At 40.5% G+C, this 20,543-nt stretch overlaps 1 protein-coding gene across 2 annotated transcripts in view; it reads left to right on the top strand.

Annotated features, from left to right (window-relative positions):
- The window catches only part of hipk3a (homeodomain interacting protein kinase 3a), a 67,504-nt gene that overhangs the window by 8,850 nt on the left and 38,111 nt on the right, over positions 1 to 20,543 (top strand). For both annotated transcript variants that reach the window (XM_063000815.1, XM_063000814.1), the window contains exon 2: positions 3,994 to 5,047. In XM_063000815.1, the coding sequence (XP_062856885.1) occupies positions 3,996 to 5,047 (1,052 nt within the window). In that variant the 5' untranslated portion in view covers positions 3,994 to 3,995. The remainder of the gene's footprint in view (positions 1 to 3,993; positions 5,048 to 20,543) is intronic.

Below are 20,543 nucleotides of genomic sequence, written 5' to 3'. Positions count from 1 at the left end.
AGTTTAGCCTTTCAAAAACATAAAAGTCTTGTAAATGCACATTTAAAAATAATCTTAGTGTTGAATTCAGTTATCTTTATTGTGTTGTTAGGGTACCAGTGTTTACTTGTGTGCAACATTTCACAGCTTAGCTGTCATGCACTTCTTAGTATGCAATGATAGCTTTTTAGCACACTATTTTAAAATACTAATTAGCATGGTGGTGTGTGTGGTTTGAACCGTGCTTGTTTTAGTCATTGTTGTTACTTTGAACTCTCTTCACAAGCTGGTGTTTAGCTGTAAATTTTAATCTGTTCCTGCCTAATGACTTTATTTCTACCTACATTCAGCCTTCTCTTCGAGATCACATCTGGCTTTGCATGACTAAACCTGTTAAATTACAGTTAGTGACGATTGGCTCGGCAAAATAGCAGACTGATGGCTAGAGATGTCTTTACCATTACAACTTTGTTAACACGTCATCTACAGTGGATATAAAAAGTCTACACACCCCGTTACAATGGCAGGCTTTTGTAATGTAAATTGGATACGTTTTTCCACCTTTATTGTGACCTAAAATCTGTGAACTGAAATAATTTGGGGGAGTACAAATATAAAATCTACAATAATTAAACTGCATACGTATGTGCACCATGAAGCTAATACTTTGCTGAAACATCTTTTGATTTTATGACACCATTCAGTCTTTTTGAGTAGGAGTCTATCAGCATGGCGCATCTTGACTTGGCAGTCTTTGCCGGCTCTTCTTTGCAAAAGCGCTCCAAATCTGTCAGATTATGTCGGCATCTCCTGTGCACAGCCCTCTTCAGGTCACAACACAGATTTTCAATTGGATTTAAGTCTAGGCTCTGGCTGGGTCATTTCAGAACTCTGTTGTTCTGGTGAAGCCTTTTTTTGTTGATGAGGAGGTATGCTTTGAGTTGTACTGAAAGGTGAAATTCTTCTTCATCTTTAGTTTTTTAGGCCTGAATATTTTGTACCAGAATGGCCTGATATTTGGAACTGTACATCATTCCTTCCACCTTGACTAAAGCCCCAGTTCCAGCCAAAGAAAAACAAACTCAGAGCATAATGCTGCCACCAACATGTGCTTCACTGTGGTTGTGGTGTTCTTGTGGTGATGCACAGTGTTGTTTTTGCAACAAAACATATCTTTTGGAATTATGGCCAAAAGATTCAACTTATCAGTACTTGACACATTTTCCCACATGCTTTCGGCAGACTTGATGTCGCTTTTTGTTGGATGTTTTTCTTGCCAGTCTACCACACAGCCCAGACATATAAAGAATACAGAGATTGTTGTTGAATCAGTACTTGCCAAAAATTCCTGCATCTACTTAAATGTTGCCGTAGGTTTCTTGTCAGCCTCCTGGACCAGGTTTTTTCTTCCCTTTTTATCAATTTTACAGGGATGTAAAGTTCTTGGTAATGCCACCATTGTACCATATTTTATTTTTTTGTCTTCACTGTGTTCCATGATATACAGGGGTTGGACAAAATAACTGAAACACCTGTCATTTTAGTGTGGGAGGTTTCATGGCTAAATTGGACCAGTCTGGTGGCCAATCTTCATTAATTGCACATTGCACCAGTAAGAGCAGAGTGTGAAGGTTCAATTAGCAGGGTAAGAGCACAGTTTTGCTCAAAATATTGCAATGCACACAACATTATGGGTGACATACCAGAGTTCAAAAGAGGACAAATTGTTGGTGCACGTCTTGCTGGCGCATCTGTGACCAAGACAGCAAGTCTTTGTGATGTATCAAGAGCCACGGTATCCAGGGTAATGTCAGCATACCACCAAGAAGGACAAACCACATCCAACAGGATTAACTGTGGACGCAAGAGGAAGCTGTCTGAAAGGGATGTTCGGGTGCTAACCCGGATTGTATCCAAAAAACATAAAACCACGGCTGCCCAAATCACGGCAGAATTAAATGTGCACCTCAACTCTCCTGTTTCCACCAGAACTGTCCGTCGGGAGCTCCACAGGGTCAATATACACGGCCGGGCTGCTATAGCCAAACCTTTGGTCACTCGTGCCAATGCCAAACGTCGGTTTCAATGGTGCAAGGAGCGCAAATCTTGGGCTGTGGACAATGTGAAACATGTATTGTTCTCTGATGAGTCCACCTTTACTGTTTTCCCCACATCCGGGAGAGTTACGGTGTGGAGAAGCCCCAAAGAAGCGTACCACCCAGACTGTTGCATGCCCAGAGTGAAGCAGGGGGGTGGATCAGTGATGGTTTGGGCTGCCATATCATGGCATTCCCTTGGCCCAATACTTGTGCTAGATGGGCGCGTCACTGCCAAGGACTACCGAACCATTCTGGAGGACCATGTGCATCCAATGGCGGTGCCGTGTATCAGGATGACAATGCACCAATACACACAGCAAGACTGGTGAAAGATTGGTTTGATGAACATGAAAGTGAAGTTGAACATCTCCCATGGCCTGCACAGTCACCAGATCTAAATATTATTGAGCCACTTTGGGGTGTTTTGGAGAAGCGAGTCAGGAAACGTTTTCCTCCACCAGCATCACGTAGTGACCTGGCCACTGTCCTGCAAGAAGAATGGCTTAAAATCCCTCTGACCACTGTGCAGGACTTGTATATGTCATTTCCAAGACGAATTGACGCTGTATTGGCCGCAAAAGGAGGCCCTACACCATACTAATAAATTATTGTGGTCTAAAACCAGGTGTTTCAGTTTTTTTGTCCAACCCCTGTATGTAATGCATTGGAAATATTTTTTTATATCCTTTTTTTTTTACTGAGACCTTTGGACATCCTTTTGATGCTTTGTAAGCTCTTTGCAGACCATGGATTTAGCTGTAAGATGCAATTAAGTTAATGTCAGGTAAATCCTACTAGAAGAGCTAAACCCTATATGGGTTAATCAGGGGGTTAGTCACTTTAATTGATGACAGGTGCTGACTGCTATTTAATATGGACTTGAATGTGATTGGTTTCTTTTGAACACAGCCGCATCCCTAATTATAAGAGGGTGTGCACACTTATACAACCACAATATTTGTTTACATTTTGCCGTCTAAACAATCTGAACAGATTATCTGTTGTATTAAAGGTAGAAATAAATCTGAAATGAACCTGGCATTTTAACAGGGGTGTGTAGACTTTTTATTCACTGCTGCTTTGGCGCGTGGACACAAAACATTACACGTCCTGTACAGGGTGATGAAAACTGGGCCGTGTTTCAGTCTATGCTGTTGCTGCGATTATTTTTAATACACTAAAATGGAGTTTGTTACGAGTCCGCTCATGCCCTGCCTACGTACTGCTTTACGACTACTGCAGCCTTTCCTTTAAAGTTTCAAGACATGCCTTTGAATTTCATAATCATCCTCATAGTTTGCATGCCTGCTTCAGTAACAAGAGTCACGTTCCTGAGGGGGTGTGTGTGTGTGAGAGACGTCTCCTGTTCAGACTTGCGCCATATGTTGTGTTAGCATAAGTAGCTCATGTGCGTAACTAATACCTCTCAGCCAACTGCGAGGCTCTGATGGTTAATAACACACTCGGACACATTCCGCATTCACAGGCATTGTGTAGGTCTGCAACTTATAATATTTAAGTAATTGATTGCATTTTTGTTTAATGAGTTAGTTGGGATTCATTATAAAATGAACAGTAAGCTGGTAATAAGGTAACGGAATGCACAATTTGTTGAAAATGCTAAATACATACTGAGTAGAACTGAACAAAATACAATAATATTGCATGAAATTACTAAAAGGATGTAACTGAGATTGAAGCCTGGGTGTCAGTGGTATCAGGTTAGCGTAATAGGCTGCTGTACCGTCCGAGCACCCTTAACATTGCATTGTAATTACAACTGTGTTGGTGTAGAAACAGTCATTTCGGAAAAAAATATTTTAAAAAGTAATGCCACATTTTAAAATGTTCAGTTTATTTAGCCATCCACTCCTATTGTTGTCTGAATTTGCTGTTTTTCTTTCCTCTGTTTCAGGTATGGCCTCACAGGTTTTGGTCTGCCCACCACACGCACAACAGCCCCAGACAAGTGCCTTTAGCAGTGTGAGGAAAGCGGAGGCCACCAGCTGTGTGTACCATAAGAAGCCCCCTCGTACCTACATAGTTGGTGTGAATCTAGGCATTGCGCACCCAACCAACATTACTTCATCTTTAAAAAGAGAAGTACAGGAGGGCGGCAAATATTGGGGTGTGCACGCTTCATTACAGACTGTGGATCCTGGTGAGCAGCGCAAAGTGATTCCTCCTTCTTACAGGTGCGAGGGAGACCAAGGGAGTGAAGGAGAAAAAGGAGAGGACGAGGAGAGCAGATGTGGATTTAATCATAAAGGCGAGGAGCTGGGCGGATGTTATAGGACCATGCAGATCGTAGAGGAACATTCAGCAATGCCGGCCATTCTGCAGAGCAACGTGAGCAACACGGCTCCCGCTAATCAAAGTGTTTCAGGCACTGGGGGTGGGGCTGATGATGGGGACTACCAGCTGGTTCACCATGAGGTTCTGTGCTCCATGAAGCACACGTACGAGGTGCTGGAGTTTCTGGGACGTGGCACGTTCGGCCAGGTTGTGAAGTGCTGGAGGCGCGGCACAAATGAAGTAGTGGCTGTCAAGATTCTGAAAAAGCACCCGTCGTACGCTCGACAGGGCCAGATCGAAGTGGGCATCCTGGCACAACTGAGCGGAGAGAACGCAGAGGAGCACAACCTGGTGCGTGCATTCGAGTGCTTCCAGCACCGCAGCCACACATGCCTGGTGTTCGAGATGCTCGAACAGAATCTGTACGACTTCCTAAAGCAGAATAAGTTCAGCCCGTTACCACTGAAGGTGATCCGGGCTATTTTGCAGCAGGTGGCCACGGCACTCCGGAAGCTGAAGAGCCTCGGGCTCATTCACGCCGACCTCAAACCCGAGAATATCATGCTGGTGGACCCTCACAGGCAGCCTTACCGCGTCAAGGTCATTGACTTTGGCTCGGCCAGTCACGTCTCCAAGGCCGTGTGCTCCACCTACCTGCAGTCACGCTACTACAGGTCAGTCGATTGTCCTTTTTTTGCTGGTGTGATTTTTGCTTCATACTTTTTTTGTTGGTGTTACTAAACTGTTTGTTGTTCTTTCTTAAACAAGCTGAGGAACTTGATTTTGTTCTTTTGAACTTGGCATAACCATTTTGGTTAATCAGTCGAGACATGTACAGACACTCCTTACTTAACGATCGATTGAACTGCTATTTCCGCGACCAAAATTTTTGTACAGTGTACAATACCAACTGGTTGGAGAGCTGGCCTTAAGTCTGCACTGTCTGTAAACAGGTTGTAAAGTGAGGAGTGCCTGTACTGGTCAGCCAAGACGTGTATTGGTGTTAAGACCTTGTGTTGGTTGATTAAACCAGGCCAAGTCACTTCTTTCCATGGTTTAAGAGGGTGACCTGATTTCAGTTGAGTATTAAAGGGTTTATTTACTGTGTTTTAGAGCTGCAAACCCATTTATTTAGCTTGTTTAACGATTCTGTTCCAACAGGTCAGTAGTTTAGCAAAAATAGGCTATTTAAATAAATGTTTGTAATGGTTAACTTTTGGTTATTGACTTAGTTGACCTCTGGTTAGGTATGTAAACCTTTCGGAATGACCTTGTGTCTGTATTGACTACTAATGAGATGTGCTCTGGTTTTTATTTTAGTCACAATGATGGACAAATGCAATCTAACTCAAGTAATATACACAATTGTACTGTTTATGTCTTTTATTTGGTGCACATTGAGTACGCATTGACAATACACGAAGAAAAAGTAAGCAAAATTTTGTTACCTGTACATCCCTCTTTAAAACCAGTCACCCCCACCCCTTCCATGGAATTCTACAGTTAAATATTTTAATACACCTTTGAATTATTTTTTATCTTTTTTGATCACTCTGTTGGGACAGGGATTTGGTGTTGGTGTACAGTGTTGTTTTTTCCTCCAAACATAGTGTAGTGCATTTGTTTTAAGTTTCACTTTTGTCTGGCCATAGAAACTTTTCCCAGTTGTTTTTGGACCAAATCGATTTCCTTGTTGGCATCCGACGAATAACACCATTCTTTTTTGTTGTTTTAATAATAGTAGACACATGAACAAAGTTTGTAGTTTGTAGAGTTTTCAGTTGGTCCTTTGGGTGGACCATGGATTCATGTACATCCAGGGCTTCTGTAGCCTTTTCCAGCTTCATGCATCTCTGTAACACGTTCTAAAAATTCAAGACATAGTTCACACTAACCTATCTTCCTTGAGAAGAACAGATTTGTCAGTAATTAGGATTTGTTTTTAAAAAGGTGCTTTTTCCCCATTAAATAAAGGTACGTGAACTTCCAGTCACATCTCTATAATTAAAACTACTTTTGCCAATTAGCGCTTGGAGAAGTCAGTAACATGGAGGTTCACTTACTTCTTTTTCTCTGCACTGTGGAATGTACTCAGTAAAAGACGTTAACAGTACAACTGTGTGTGTGTGTGTTCAGGTAGATTGTATTTGTCCATTGTCATTTGGATAATTCAGTTTACAGTTTTATTAGCATTTAGGACAGAAATTTAAGTCATTCTAAAGGATTCACTTACTTTTTGTTTCTGTGTATTCTGTTTATACACAGTTAATTGATTTTGACTTATTTGAAGCTTCTGAAAATAGCACTTGCAGACCACATCCTCTGCACCATGAATCCGTCCACTGTTGAGTCTGGCTGTTTTCTGTCATGTTTGTTTATGAGAAATGTTGTTCTCATTTGTAGTTTTAGGGGTTTTATGACTAAAAAGGTACAATTGATTGGGATTGTACAAGCCTTGCAGTGTTGATCATAAGGAAAACTTTGACCTCCAGTTTACTTTCTTTAAAAGTGCATGCCTAAATCTTTTCCTAGGCCTCCCCTAACTTATTCTCAGAGGAACAAGGGTTAAAAAAAAGCATTGTGCACTTTTGAACTTTGACCAAAAATCTTTAAACGTGTTTAATAGATACCATGCTAAAGTCTCAACATTGTTTTTTACATGTTTGTAGTTCATTACAATAATTTAATTGATTCTTGTTGCATTAAGATCCCGTCCTTCATGCAGTCAGTTCAACGTTGGATGAAACACTTCAGTACATTTTCATTCTTTAAGCTGTTGCAAGTCATAGTTCATTTTGAAAGAGTTCAAAAAGAGGAAGCTTAAATTTAGTAGCGTGCCAAGACAATTATGCAACACGCTTGCTTCCTCATTTGACTGTTATGAAGTTGCAGTCCTGTAACTGTCCTGTAACTGTCCTGTAATGTAAATGGATTTAGATCAGCAATTCGTTCCAAAGTTGGTAAATGTTCAAGCTTTGGTTCAGAATAAAGGAAGAAAGTAAGTGGAAGGGCTTGTAGTGAAAAGAAACACAAAATACCAAAATACGAAACTCTCCAGCTTATGCTTCCATCTTTCCAACCAGAAATTAATTTGTTTAAAAATATATATTAATATTCCACACCTCGAGTCTGCCTGGGACTGATGCTGCGTTTTGTCCTTCAGGCTGTGTTTTGCATAAACACACAGACATCGCAACTTTTTTACAGCATGGTGTGATCTGGTTTGGTAAGATAATGATCTGCACTGCTTTACCTTGGGTACTGCATTCCTTTATTTCCCAAAGCCTCTATGATGAACTTGGTCTCCTGGCTCGACCTGGTGTTAGGGTCAGTCCTGTCTTACTCTCAGTAAAACTTATTCTTACGTCAGAACTTTAGATGTTTAGGATTAACTGCTCAACTGTAAACCGACAAATCAGTCTGTATTTGGATTAAGACTGTCTATTTAAATTGTTTCCTTTTTTTATTTTTATCAATTGCTTACTATTAATTAGGGGTGGGTTTATAAAATCGATTCGAATCGATCTTTATTTGAATGATCCGATATCGATTCATATAAACGCGAGATCGATCTTTTAAATACGCCCCTTTTTACGGTGTACACTGAAATCTGTTACCTTCTTTAATCTCGCGTGACCAGCCGCTGTTTTTTCGTGCAACGAGATCTGACCTGCACATCAGTTCAGCATGGCAGAAGCTCCAGTAATGCCTGGTTCACACTACATGATTTCTGCCCTGATTTTCGGCGACTGGTCTGCGCTAGATTTGCCGGCCCGGGAGCAACTCGGCTCTTAATCAATGTGAAACAGCGAGGGGAAACACACGGGAGAGGTTGTAAACAAGTGGAGCAGGGGCGTAATATACTGTAGTTATCGTTCTCTACAAAACAAATTATTTATTAACCTCCAACTTCAGAACAATCCCTGTTGGTCGTGTTGCCAAATCCACTCAGATTCCTTTATTTTTTTCTCTTTGATATTACGCTGCTCATCAGCGCACAAACTTTGATCGCTCGCTACTTGTTGGAGTGTATTTTAGGACGTGGTTTCATTGAACCCCTCGTCACTTCTCACGTGTGTTTTTGTGACAAAACGTAGTTTGGGAGACCAGACAGACTCATCTGAGATTCCTCCTGGTGATAGATGGTGTAGATGTGAAACCCCCCCCCCATCACCCATCAGTCGTGCAGTGTGAACTGTACAGCGACCCGGCAAATCGGAAAGTCGTGTAGTGTGAACTTGGCATAAGCTGTGCAACAGCCAGGTGTATGTTTACATTACACATACACTGTTGTAGCGTGTCAGACATATAAAATAATAATAAAAAAAAAATTAATGTTACTGTTTTTTGTTGTGGATTACTTATTTATGTAAAAACAAATATTATTAATAATAAGTGTTCTTTGTACAATTATCACATTCGTTCTCTGTACATCTGTACATATTTAAACAAAACCTGTTAATGTAACTCAAATATGCCTAAATGTGTTGAATCGAAATTGAATCGAAAATCGAATCGAAAATCGAATCGATCCAGGAAATTAGTGGCGATACCCAGCCCTACTATTAATACTTGAACATGTTTTAAGTTGCTTGCTGGTCCCAGAGCCGGATAAAAATAAGGAGGGTTCTGTCAGGAGGGGAAGTGGTGTAAAACTCCAGCCAAATCAGATATGTGGAACAGAATGATCAGCTGTGGCCTCTGAAAAAGTGGAAAGAGAAGAAGTGTATTTAGATACATTATACTAACTAGTAATCTTTGAATGTGTGGGTGCTCTGGGTGTGGCAATGAGGAGGGCATTAAATTGCGGCTCTCAGTCGTGAGTTTTGCTAAATCAGTCACTAATTTTAATGAAACTTGTTCTTGATTTAATGCGCTTTTTATATATATTTACCAAATATTTTAATTTTTTAAGTGCTAGGTCTTTTTTGGAGACCAGTTGTTTACTTGCCTATGAGCTGGACTTTTCTCTTGGGGAATATAATGGTCCTTATACACAGTCCTTCCCTCTTATTCACTTAGTCTCTGGAGTGTTGGAACTGGTTTAAGGACATTATATTATGTTTCGCTGGAGAGAAGAAAACACACACACACTTTGTAAACACTTTGTAAACACACAGGCGTAACCTTCTGGCTGTTCGGTTAGATAGATAAAGAGGATCTGGCTGATTCTTTGCTGAAGGTTTTACTAGCTCAAGCAATCAGTTTTGTACTTTGACACGGCTGAATGTAGCAGGGTGCTTGTGTGTTTGCACTCCAGCTTGTAGTGTGTCATGCTAAATGCACACTTGAGACAAAACCAAGTCACAGTGACGCACACATTCAAGGATTTGCATTAATTGGCGATTGTGATTAGAGATTAAAGCCATCTGTGATTAAACAGCGGTCCTCTCTCGTTTTCGAAGCAGTGTCTGTATTATCACTTTTTATGAAGGCTAAAACTCACTTATCTTGGTTGTCCATGCTTTGCTGAACAAAGTAAACATGTTTTGCTAGTAACATTTTAGGCTTGGCTTTTTCAAAAACATCCCACTTTGTTTTCCTTGGAGAGAAGATAATGTGTGGTCACTGTTAAACTTTAACAGCAGTGCAGAATTAACATTTGCAGGCCTGCAGGAACAAGACGTTCTGGTTCATAAAGTCACTTCTTTGGATAAAGCAGAGTGTTTTTGATCTAAAATATGCTAATACTGCACAGCAGTGTGTAACTTATGGGTATTTAATTATTAAGTGGCTTTAAGTCTATTTTTAGTAGACATTTTATTCATACTAGCTAATGCCAAGTTCACATTACAGTGATCCCTGCTCGATCGCGGGGGTTGCGTTCCAGAACCCTCCGCGAAAGGTGAAAATCCGCGAAGTAAAAACCATGTGTTTATATGGTTATTTTTATAACCCGATTCCATCGGCTTTAGCATCTTGTCATTAAAACCAATGGATTGAGGTAGCACAGCATGCTAACGTCAATGTAACATTTCCCTTCATGTACCGATAACGGTTACATTTCCTGACAAGCCCGAACTTGCAAATAAAAACACTCGGTACAGGTTTATACAGGTTAAAAATCAGTAATATTTTATTTACGTTTGAAAAGAACTCCATTCGTTTGTCCGCACCGTCAGCCATGTTTGAACAGCCTCCTTATCGGGAGCGCCCACAGGATGACGTAAAATGCGAGCTAGCTTTTCGAACACACCCCCCTTGTCTGCAGAACTTATCAAGTTCTCTCTCCTGGTCGTGTGCACGCTGTCTGTGCACGCCACTACGCATCTTGACCAATCACGTGCGGCTTTAACAGAAAAAAAACGGAGAAAAAAAACGGAGAAAAAAAACAACGAATCGGCTCCCAACCAGGAGCCGAATCCCATCGTTCACTTTAAAGAGTCGGCTCTTAGAGCCGGATCGTTTGCGACCGACCCATCACTAGCAGAAATCCACGGTTGATATTTAGACATGCTTGCGATAGAGTGAAGCCGCAAAAGTCGAAGCGCGATATAGCGAGGGATTACTGTACACGACTTTCCAAGTCGTCAGGTCACTGTACAGTTCACACTACACAACTGGATCTCTTGTATTCGGGAGTCTTTCAAGTCGGTGTGTATTTCACACTACACGTCTGATAGGGGGTTTCACACTACACCATCTATCACCAACTGGAATCGCAGGTGAGCTCCTCTGGTCTCCCAAACTACATTTTGTTTTACGAAAACAAACGCGAGAAGTGACGAGGGGTTTAATGATACCACGCCCAAAAATGCACGTCAACAAGTAGCGGTCAAAGTTTGTGCGCTGATGTGCAGCGTAAAATCAAGGAGAAAAAATAAATGAATCTGAGTTTGATTGTTCTATAGTGAGTTGGAGGTTAATAAATATTTTTGCAATGCAACATGGGTGTTGTTTTGTACAGAACGATAAGGTCAGAAATACTGTAAAACTTGTGTATGCCGATGTATTCTGATATAAACTATATTATGAACCTGTCTCCCCTGCGTTTCCCCTCACCCCGTATCTTGCGTTCTCATTGGCTGTTCGACACAGCACTCATTGACAGTCGGGCAACTCGGATCCAGATATCTGGCAAGCTAGAAGCGACTCGGATCGAGTTGTTGAGTAGTTCACACATAGCGATTGAGAGCGGAGTTTCGATCTCCTGAGCCGGCAAATCTAGCGCCGACCAGTCGGCAAGTGAAAATCAGGGCAAAAATCGTGTAGTGTGAATTAGGCATAATTCTTAAAAAAAAGAAAGAAAACAATCATGTCTTCATACACAGGTAAATTAATCAATATTTATTCAGCAATGTTATTAGCTAGTTATAATTAGTGTACGTAATTGTCAGTTTCTTTTAATCACTAACCAACCACCACTGGCCGAGAGTTAACTCTAAACCTTCCACCTTTCCATCAAAATATAAAACGCATCACGCAGCTTGTATGCACTGTTCTGCTCTGATGTACCTGGAGACGATACCAGGGGAGGAGTGTTTATCAGCTATCATCTCTCATCATAGCGGACTCCTGAGACAAAGTGTGAAAATGCCCCCGAGCTATCTAAACTAGACAGCAGTAATCAGTTACTCTCTGTTAAATATGAGTATTTTGTTTCTCAAGACTCTTCTAGTTGAGTTTATTTTAAATACTTAACAGTTATAAAATATGCTGAGACGTGTCTTCTTTTGACCATTCATCTGAATATTGTTAAATACACCGATCAACCATAACATTAAAACCACCTCCTTGTTTCTACACTCACTGTCCATTTTATCAGCTCCACTTACCATATAGAAGCACTTTGTAGTTCTACAATTACTGACTGTAGTCCATCTGTTTCTCTGCATACTTTATCCCCCTTTCACGCTGTTCCTCAATGGTCAGGACCACCACAGAGCAGGTATTATTTAGGTGGTGGATGATTCTCAGCACTGCAGTGACACTGACATGGTGGTGGTGTGTTAGTGTGTGTTGTGCTGGTACGAGTGGATCAGACACAGAAATGCTGCTGGAGTTTTTAAACACCTCACTGTCTCTGCTGGACTGAGAATAGTCCACCAACCAAAAATATATCCAGCCAACAGCGCCCCGTGGGCAGTGTCCTGTGACCACTGATGAAGGTCTAGATGACCAACTCAAACAGCAGCAGTAGATGAGCGATCGTCTCTGACTTTACATCTACAAGGTGGAGCAACTAGGTAGGAGTGTCTAATAGAGTGGACAGTGAGTGGACACGGTATTTAAAAACTCCAGCAGCGCTGCTGTGTCTGATCCACTCATACCAGCACAACACACACTAACACACCACCACCATGTCAGTCACTGCAGTGCTGAGAATGATACCTGCTCTGTGGTGGTCCTGTGGGGGTCCAGACCATTGAGGAACAGCATGAAAGGGGGGGTAACAAAGCATGCAGAGAAACAGATGGACTACAGTCAGTAATTGTAGAATTACAAAGTGCTTCTATATGGTAAGTGGAGCTGATAAAATATACAGTATGTGTAGAAACAAGGAGGTGGTTTTAATGTCACTGTGGTGTTAATCTGTCACTGTGGTGTGTAAATTCATCCATGTTGTCAGTCCGCAGTTACATGAGGTGCTAGTGAATCTGATCAGAAAGTATCTTACATCCAGCCCTTTACACACGCTATTGCAGAGGCTTACACAACAGGATGTGTAGTCATTGTGAGCTCAACCCTGATTTTGTTCTTTTAACCAGTCAGCCACTTAAACTATCGAAATAAAAAATGCACTACTGATTTATTTAAAAACAAAACAAATAAACATTAAAACCGTTTGATCTTTGCCTCCAAAAGAGAGTAAAAATTTAGAATTTATTTACAATGCTATACGAGACTACCCCTCTGCACCTGTAAAAAGACAGAAACCAAGTACAATATTTTCATACATGTCTCCTCCCTATTTGTGTCATTTATTGCAAATCTTCAGTTTATTATACTCGCGCTGCTCATCATATTTCACTGAAGGTTTCTAAAACGAACAAAATCTTTGGTCAGTCATCATTTCAAGTGGCTGCAGCCATAGACTGGAACAAACTGCAAGAAACTCTAAGGCTGGATGCATTTATTTCTAAGACAACTTTTAAAAAACAAATTACAGATATCTTAAGAGATACATGCAGCTGTATGACAAATTGATTCTTCTTTTATACTGTTGCTGGGTGATTCGACTATGTGTTATTGTATTGTGATCATCATTGTTTGTTTTCAATTTCTTACGTAAATTTGTTAGTATGATTGTTCCTCATGAGGCTTTGCCTTTTGCCAGGCCGCCATTGTAAATAAGAAGCAGTTCTTAATGACTTGCCTGGTTAAATAAAGGTTAAATAAAATAAAAAAATAAAATATATCTATTTTGCAATAATCATGATCCTCTAAGGCTTTAGAAATAAGCTTTATTGTGCAAATAAGTGTTTTTTTTTCTAATTCATTTTCCACTTTCAGTTGAATTAGAATCGTCACTGGTTTGATTTAACAGACTCCTGCGACTCTCTTGCTTATGTGAATTCAGGCCAAGTGTGTTCGTGTTCACGGGCACCATGTTATAACAAGCAGAGCGTTCAGTTACCACAAACATGCAGCGACGCCTCCAGGAAGTCAACCTGATCATTCTTTCAGAGCTCGTATGTCACACAGCCAGGGCTTTTCTATTACTGTTACTGCGTGAACTGACTGAACACTCGTTTTAATTCAGTTCTACCGCTCAGGATGTGTGAAAAAATACATACGTTCTGGTGTCTGTGTGCCCAGAAATGCCTAGAAGAATTCTGTGCCACTGCCTGAGGTTGTAAATTTGAATTGGTGGGCTGAAAGATTGTTGAGACTTGCAGGGCCTTCAACCTACAACTGCTCTGCTTTGTGCTGGATAGGAAAGTCGTCTCGCTTGAGGAGATTTTAGTTATACAGGACTCCAACAAAGCGCAGTAATGAAAAGGCAGCTCTGTTGTAAAAGTAAGGCTTTTTTATTTAAGAAAAAAAAGCTTGAAAGAGAATCTTGCTGTTTATACTGTTACTAAATATGTAGTCTCTAAAGACAACCTGGTGAAAATCACTATAATGGGCCTTACTTAAATTAAATTAAATCTTTTACTGCCTCCTCTGTCTCAGTCAAGTGTTTTAACATGCCTGTAATAGGCATTCTCCTCTAAAGATCTATTGCTGTATTTCAAAGAGCATCTTGAGATGTTACTAAATGTTTGGCTTAGTCATTGAGTGCATTGCAGTAAATACTGGAAGGGGTTTAGGTCAGGTGACTGGAGGAAAGTCCACGGCAGTCCGCACTCCTTGAGCTTCCTTGGTCTTCAAGTAGTTGCTTGTGAGAATTGAGATTTGAACAATGTATATTCAAGGAAAAATACAAAATGGGAGCAATTTTACTAGCATTCCCAGATCTTTGGCCCTCACTGTCTATATTTATTAGTTCCAGCCTTCATATTGTCCTCGTGCAGCAGAGGTTATACAACACACAGCGGAGCCAAATTAATTTTTACCGAGGAACACATCAGCATTACGGTTGCCCTCAAAGCGCCGTTTGTAACTGTAAGACTGTAAATGTGACTACTCAACATATTGTTAAATAATTTGAGACACCATATCACACACCATCCTCATCCATCATGTTCTAAAAATAACAACAAACACAAAACAAAATGCAAGCACAACCATTCAATTTCACACATATTAAATATAAAGGCAGCGAAAGGATTGGCTATGATGGCAAAGTGTGAGTGCTGTGTTCTAAAGTCAGAGAAGCGCTGATCAAACTCTTTAATTGATTACTCTGGTAGCCAACCGAACGCATAAAAAAGCACCGGGAACTGAGGCTGAGATAGTCCACGCAGTTCGCACTCCTGGAGCTTCTTTGGTCTTCAAGTAGTTGCTTGTGAGATTTGAGATTTGAACAATGTATATTCAAGGAAAAATACAAAATGGGAGCAATTTTACTAGCATTCCCAGATCTTTGGCCCTCACTGTCTATATTTATTAGTTCCAGCCTTCATATTGTCCTCGTGCAGCAGAGGTTCTACAACACACAGCGGAGCCAAACTCATTTTTACCGAGGACCACATCAGCATTACGGTTGCCCTCAAAGCGCCGTTTGTAACTGTAAGACTGTAAATGTGACTACTCAACATATTGTTAAATAATTTGAGACACCATGGGTGTGTTCGAAAACCTAGTGAGCTGCCTTGCTGTCTTACTGTCTACATAGGCAGCTGACTTAGTAAAGAGGATTCTAATAAGTCAGTGACTTAAAAGGCAGGTAATTCGAACGCGCTACTTAGACAGCGATTCCATCGGGTTTAGCATTTCGAGTTTAGCATTTAGCATCTCGCCATTAAAAACCAATAAACTGAGGTAGCACAGCACGCTAACGTCAATAACATCTCCCTTCATGTACCGATAACGGTTAAATTTCCTGACAAGCCCGAACGTGCAAATAAAAACACACGGTACAAGTTTATACAAGTTAAAAATCAGTAATATTTTATTTACGTTTGAAAAGAACTCCATTCGTTTCTCCGCCCCGTCAGCCATGAATGCTGGGATTGTCTTGATCACTAAGGCAGCGTCCGATGCTCACTCGTTCTTGAGCCAAAATAACATTGAAATAATAAGATGCCTCAGAAGTGAGGATTTTAAGGCATCTAGGATTTCGAACAGCCTCCTTCTCGGGAGCGCGCACAGGATGATGTAAAATGCGTCTATGTAGAGAGAGAGCTAGCTTTTCAAACACACCCATAGTCACACAGGCCCCACAGTGCCTTCATTGCTCAACTACCCTATCAATGAAACATATTCTATGTGAATGCAAAGTTTTTACCCAGGACAGAAATCTGTACCTGATGAGATCGGACATAAATGACATTTTTAGGAAAACTACTCATTTTAAGATTTTAATTTAATTAAATTAATTTCTGAAAAGGATGAAATTGAAACATTTGTTGTAATTTTAACAACAAATTTATTTTTAATTTGTTTTAATTTTAACATTTGTTGCCTTTAACCTCTACAGTTTTTTTTTTTTTTTTTTTTTTTTTTTTTATAAATAAATTTAGCACGTCCAATTTCATCCCATCTATCATCCTCTCATTAGTGCAGATTCCTGCTCCTGATTGGGGCTGACGAGGCCGTTCCACGCCTCCTCCGAAACGTGCACAGCCAATCGACCGTCTTATCACCCACACTTGACGAGTGTAGCGTGGCAGAGTACTGTGCACGGAGGATCACACACTCCGCCACACCCCCTCCCGTCTCCATACAGGCGCCACCAACCAGCCAGCAGAGGGCGCGACCGCCCCGTTCCTGAGAGAGCATCCCCTACGGTCTCAAGTCCCGCCCCCACCCGGACAACAGGCCAATCGTTGTCCATAGCCGCCCAGCCTCGACCGTGAAGGCAGAGCTGGATTCGAAACGACGCTCCTTCGAAATCCAGCTCTGGTTGCAGCGCATGTCTTTTACCGCTGCGCCACCTGAGCGGCAACCTCTACAGTTTTAATGCACATATAAACAACATATATTTCTGTATCCTAAAACCCCTTTTATGGTTTTAACATTCTTGTTAATAAGAATGTTTTAAAACATACAAATGGCACGCCATAGAGATGGCTCTAAATACAGAGCTTATAATGGCGATAAAACTCAACCAACCAACCAACCATGTCGCGTACCATCCTCATCCATCATGTTCTAAAATTAACAACAAACGCAGAACAAAATGCAAGCACAACCATTAAATTCTACACATAGTACACTGTTATTATTCTTGGTTAAAATACATTTTATTGTCTCTTTAATTCAGGTTTTTAAAAATGCTTATTTAGTTTTTTGGCCAAATGTCTGACACCGTTTTCCTGTGGTCAGTGTGTCAGTATCTAGTTTTAGGTCTTGTGCTGTAGCAATCCGTAAAACAGTGTAGAGGTTGTCGTCGATGATGCATGATCCGTGCTTAGTGTTGTTTAAATTCATTATAGCTGCAGTACACAGTACAGCCTACCTTAATAGTTGAATGTAAACCTAGAACATCCAGCGACAGTGCGAGTTTTCATGTTGTGTCTCAAAGACGAAAATTCTCATCCGTGTTTTGACACCCCCCTCTGTGTCCACAGAATTGGTTGGAAGTTTTCCAAACTCAGTTACCCAAGTAGTGTTTTTAGCTGCTTTAGACTTCGACATCTTGGACATTTTGACTAACCAATTGCTAACTGAATTACCTTAGGATTGCTAGGACCGCCTCATATTGCAATTTAACCAGTAAACGTGAGGCACTTGAACACTACACAAATAAAAAACACCTTAAATTTTAAACCTTAAATTTTGAATTTTACAGCATATTACACAGTAAAAGGCTCATTTCATGATCTGTGACACGACTTTCACAGCTGTGAATTGGATAGGGCCTTACCTATAACCATTATAGAATCTCACTTAAAAGAGAGGAAGCAAAAGCTCATTCATTTTTTCACCCTTCCTTTTTTGGCCTTTTAGTCTCTTAAACCTCGAATGACGTGGCCTTATCTAGCGGTGCTTGTATCTTTGACCTCAATAGTGCTTCTACCAAAATAACCAGTGTGGCTCATGCATTATTCACCGTGTTTCTCAGGTTAGCATGTATAAGTTTTCATGTACAATAGGGTGTCTACTTCAGGTTCAGTTCACATCATCTTATTCTTTATTTTTAAACCCATCCTAAGGTAAAGTTTTTAATGTATTTATTCTGGAGTGCTTAGGATTCAGTTGTATTTGTAGTATCTACATAAGTTCAGTTAAGAGAAGTGTACGTTTCTGTTTTTACATGCAAACCGCAGGTGTCCTAGTTTCTGCATTGACCTTATTGTGGAGTCTGAGGTCATAGCTCTAATGAAGGGATAGCCATCAGGCTAATGAGCTTCTTTAAACCAGCCACCCGGCTTTTCACTGTAATCAGATGACCGTGCACAGCACAAACTGGCAAATTCGTCATTGAGAATCTGTGAATACTTTTGCTCTGCTGAACTTGATACACTGTTTTAAATGCAGTAATAAGTATTTTTACCTATTTCCACATAACATCCAAACACAGGATGCACCGCTCTCAAAGGATAGTGACTTGTCATCCACGCTACAACCTTGTAATTTAAATGGCTTTAGTGAAACGGCTGAGACAAAAACAGAAACATTTCCCCTTGGTTTGTAGTGAGGTAAGCAAATTAATGTACTGCTTTACCTGTGGTTAGTGGGATGTTGTTATTCTAGACAAGAGTAATGTTACTTTAGCTTTTGCTTTGGTGGTGGAGGATTAGGAAAAAGTTGTGGCTTTCTCAGTTGTGGATCTTTCGGGATTGTCAACACAGTGAAAAGTTGCTTTTACTGTCAAAAATTATTTTACAAGTTGGATTAAATTGGGTCCACATGCCTCCTTATATATTGTTATTTTTAAATTCTATTTAAGCTGTATCCAGTTACCCAGTGGTATCTCCTATACTGCTGTAGACCCCCACCTTGACCAAGGAGGGCCGTACCTAACACGCATACCCTCGGACATGTCTGTAGTTGCCAATCGCTTCACAGGGATCAGTATTCATACAGAATTCACACACTAATCTCCATTTCCCATCCCTCTGTCTTAATTAGGCACTCTGCCATGCCATTACAGTGCTAACAATGTTCTTACACCCAAATAACATTTGTTATGTTCTAGTTGTGTTCCCATGGGGACCCCTTCTATTAATGGATGCAGTCGAGGTAAGTAACTGAATATAGGGCAACGGATAACCTACAGTCAGTGACTGTATACAAACAGACTGCATGCATATGGTTGGTGTAGCTCATATAAACATTTTATTTTACTTTTCTTAAACTAAAAACATGGTTAGTTATATTGAACCGCTTAAACTGTAAGAAAGCTGATATCTGTGTATTTGTTGTGCAACATGCCACTCACATTTGCTGGGCCATCAAGGAACCGAGCTCATGTCTGGCTGATCTAAATGGATTCAGTGCATTTCTGATGTCCAGGTATCCACACAGGGTCACACAGATTTTATTCAGGCATTTCAACAGCCTGTAAAAATATAGCTTTTGGCCGGGTCCCAGGTCTTCATTGCTGAGAAGTAATTGAGTATTGATAAGCAATATTTTATATGTCTGCTAAACAGAATTAAGGTTTATAGTGTGAAAGTGATTAGTATATACACCGATCAGCCATAACATTAAAACCACCTCCTTGTTTCTACACACACTGCATTTTATCAGCTCCACTTACCATATAGAAGCACTTTGTAGTTCTACAATTACTGACTGTAGTCCATCTGTTACTCTACATCTTTTTAGCCTGCTTTCATGCTGTTCTTCAATGGTCAATGGATGGTTCTCAGCACTGCAGTGACACTCACATGGTGGTGGTGTGTTAGTGTGTGTTTTGCTGGTATGAGTGGATCAGACACAGTTTTTAGACTGTCCACTCTATTAGACACTCCTACCTAGTCGGTCCACCTTGTAGATGTAAAGTCAGAGACGATCGCTCATCTACGGCTGCTGTTTGAGTCGGTCATCTTCTAGACCTTCATCAGTGGTCACGGGGCGATGTTGGCTGGATATATTTTTGGTTGGTGGACTATTCTCAGTCCAGCAGTGACCGTGAGAATGACCCACCACGTAAATAATACCTGCTCTCTAGTGGTCCTGGAAGAGTCCTGACCATTGAAGAACAGCATGAAAGGGGGCTAACAAAGCATGCAGAGAAACAGATGGACTACAGTCAGTAGTTGTAGAATTACAAAGTGCTTCTATATGGTAAGTGGAGCTGATAAAATGGAAAATGTGTGTAGAAACAAGGAGGTGGTTTTAATGTTATGGCTGATCGGTGTATATAGGTAATACAAAAAAAAACTTAATACAAAGAAAACACATAATAATGAACAATTATCTGTCAAAACTCTAGAATGACTTTTATAATGAAATCTTAAACATAGTTAGACATTAACCAGCAGTTCTTAGATTATACTTATTTTAGTAATACTGATCCTTGTTTGCCATTGTATACAAATACAGTATTGTGAAACCTGATTTATTGTGATCATCTCAAATCATGATTTTGTTTTAAATGTGTGCAAAATCTCTTTTGTGCCATTTTAAGGAAACACTTTTCCAGGAAGCTTTAAACCGTGGAGGATGATACAG

This window comes from Trichomycterus rosablanca, chromosome 8 (assembly GCF_030014385.1).
Source record: "Trichomycterus rosablanca isolate fTriRos1 chromosome 8, fTriRos1.hap1, whole genome shotgun sequence".
Classification (NCBI taxonomy): Eukaryota; Metazoa; Chordata; class Actinopteri; order Siluriformes; family Trichomycteridae; genus Trichomycterus; species Trichomycterus rosablanca.
This window is presented reverse-complemented; position numbering and strand designations above follow the sequence as displayed.